The following is a 679-nucleotide window of genomic DNA, read 5'->3' as shown; positions in this document are numbered from 1 at the left end:
AATGCAAAAGGTCACTTTTAATAATTAATTTAACCATTAGAGTAATCGTTCCTAAAATTTACTCTTGAAGATTTAAAGAAATTTTTTGTCACATAGATGTTAAAATACTTCGCTATTTTAACCAATATACTTGAATCTTATATATAGTTCATATCATCCTCTATTTCTGCAAAACATGCTGAATAAACTTCTGTTTTTCTTTTGAAGCAATGAACCTTTGTAACCATTCCAACTGGAGATTCTTATGGAAGTGGGTTTCACCATAGGTAAAGTTACTTCTAAAACATAGATCAATATTTTTGTCACACATCAATTATCATTAAGTACTTTTGCGATGTGGGCAAGCCACAAAACAAAACAAATCAAAAGAGAAAATGGTAGAGAATCATAAAATGACTTATTTTTATATGAAAACGACCTACAAGTCATGGTACAAATGTGTTACTCTTCACCTGCAGCTTCCTCCTTTTTCTGATCATAGCCCCTATTATACCATACAAACAAGTAATTCAAAAAGTAAAATATAAAATCCCAATTCATGTTAGAGCTTAAACATATCTTCATTTTCTCATTTATGCCCAGAATAAAGAATTTCACTATGTGGAGTGATAATTATTTTATTTTAAATACATCATTTTTATGAAGTACAAAAACTAACATAGAGACATGATATGACACG

General features: G+C 29.0%; 1 protein-coding gene across 1 annotated transcript in view; it reads right to left on the bottom strand.

Moving 5' to 3' along the window:
* The window catches only part of LOC107605040 (mitochondrial pyruvate carrier 1), a 2,679-nt gene continuing 2,176 nt past the window's right edge, over positions 177-679 (bottom strand). The window contains exon 5 of the mRNA XM_016306779.2: positions 177-484. Coding sequence (XP_016162265.1) covers positions 442-484 — 43 coding nt within the window. The 3' untranslated portion in view covers positions 177-441. The remainder of the gene's footprint in view (positions 485-679) is intronic.

The sequence above is a fragment of the Arachis ipaensis genome, chromosome B06 (assembly GCF_000816755.2).
Source record: "Arachis ipaensis cultivar K30076 chromosome B06, Araip1.1, whole genome shotgun sequence".
Classification (NCBI taxonomy): Eukaryota; Viridiplantae; Streptophyta; class Magnoliopsida; order Fabales; family Fabaceae; genus Arachis; species Arachis ipaensis.
The sequence above is the reverse complement of the archived record's forward strand: the minus strand, read 5'-3'. Positions and strand labels throughout refer to the sequence as shown.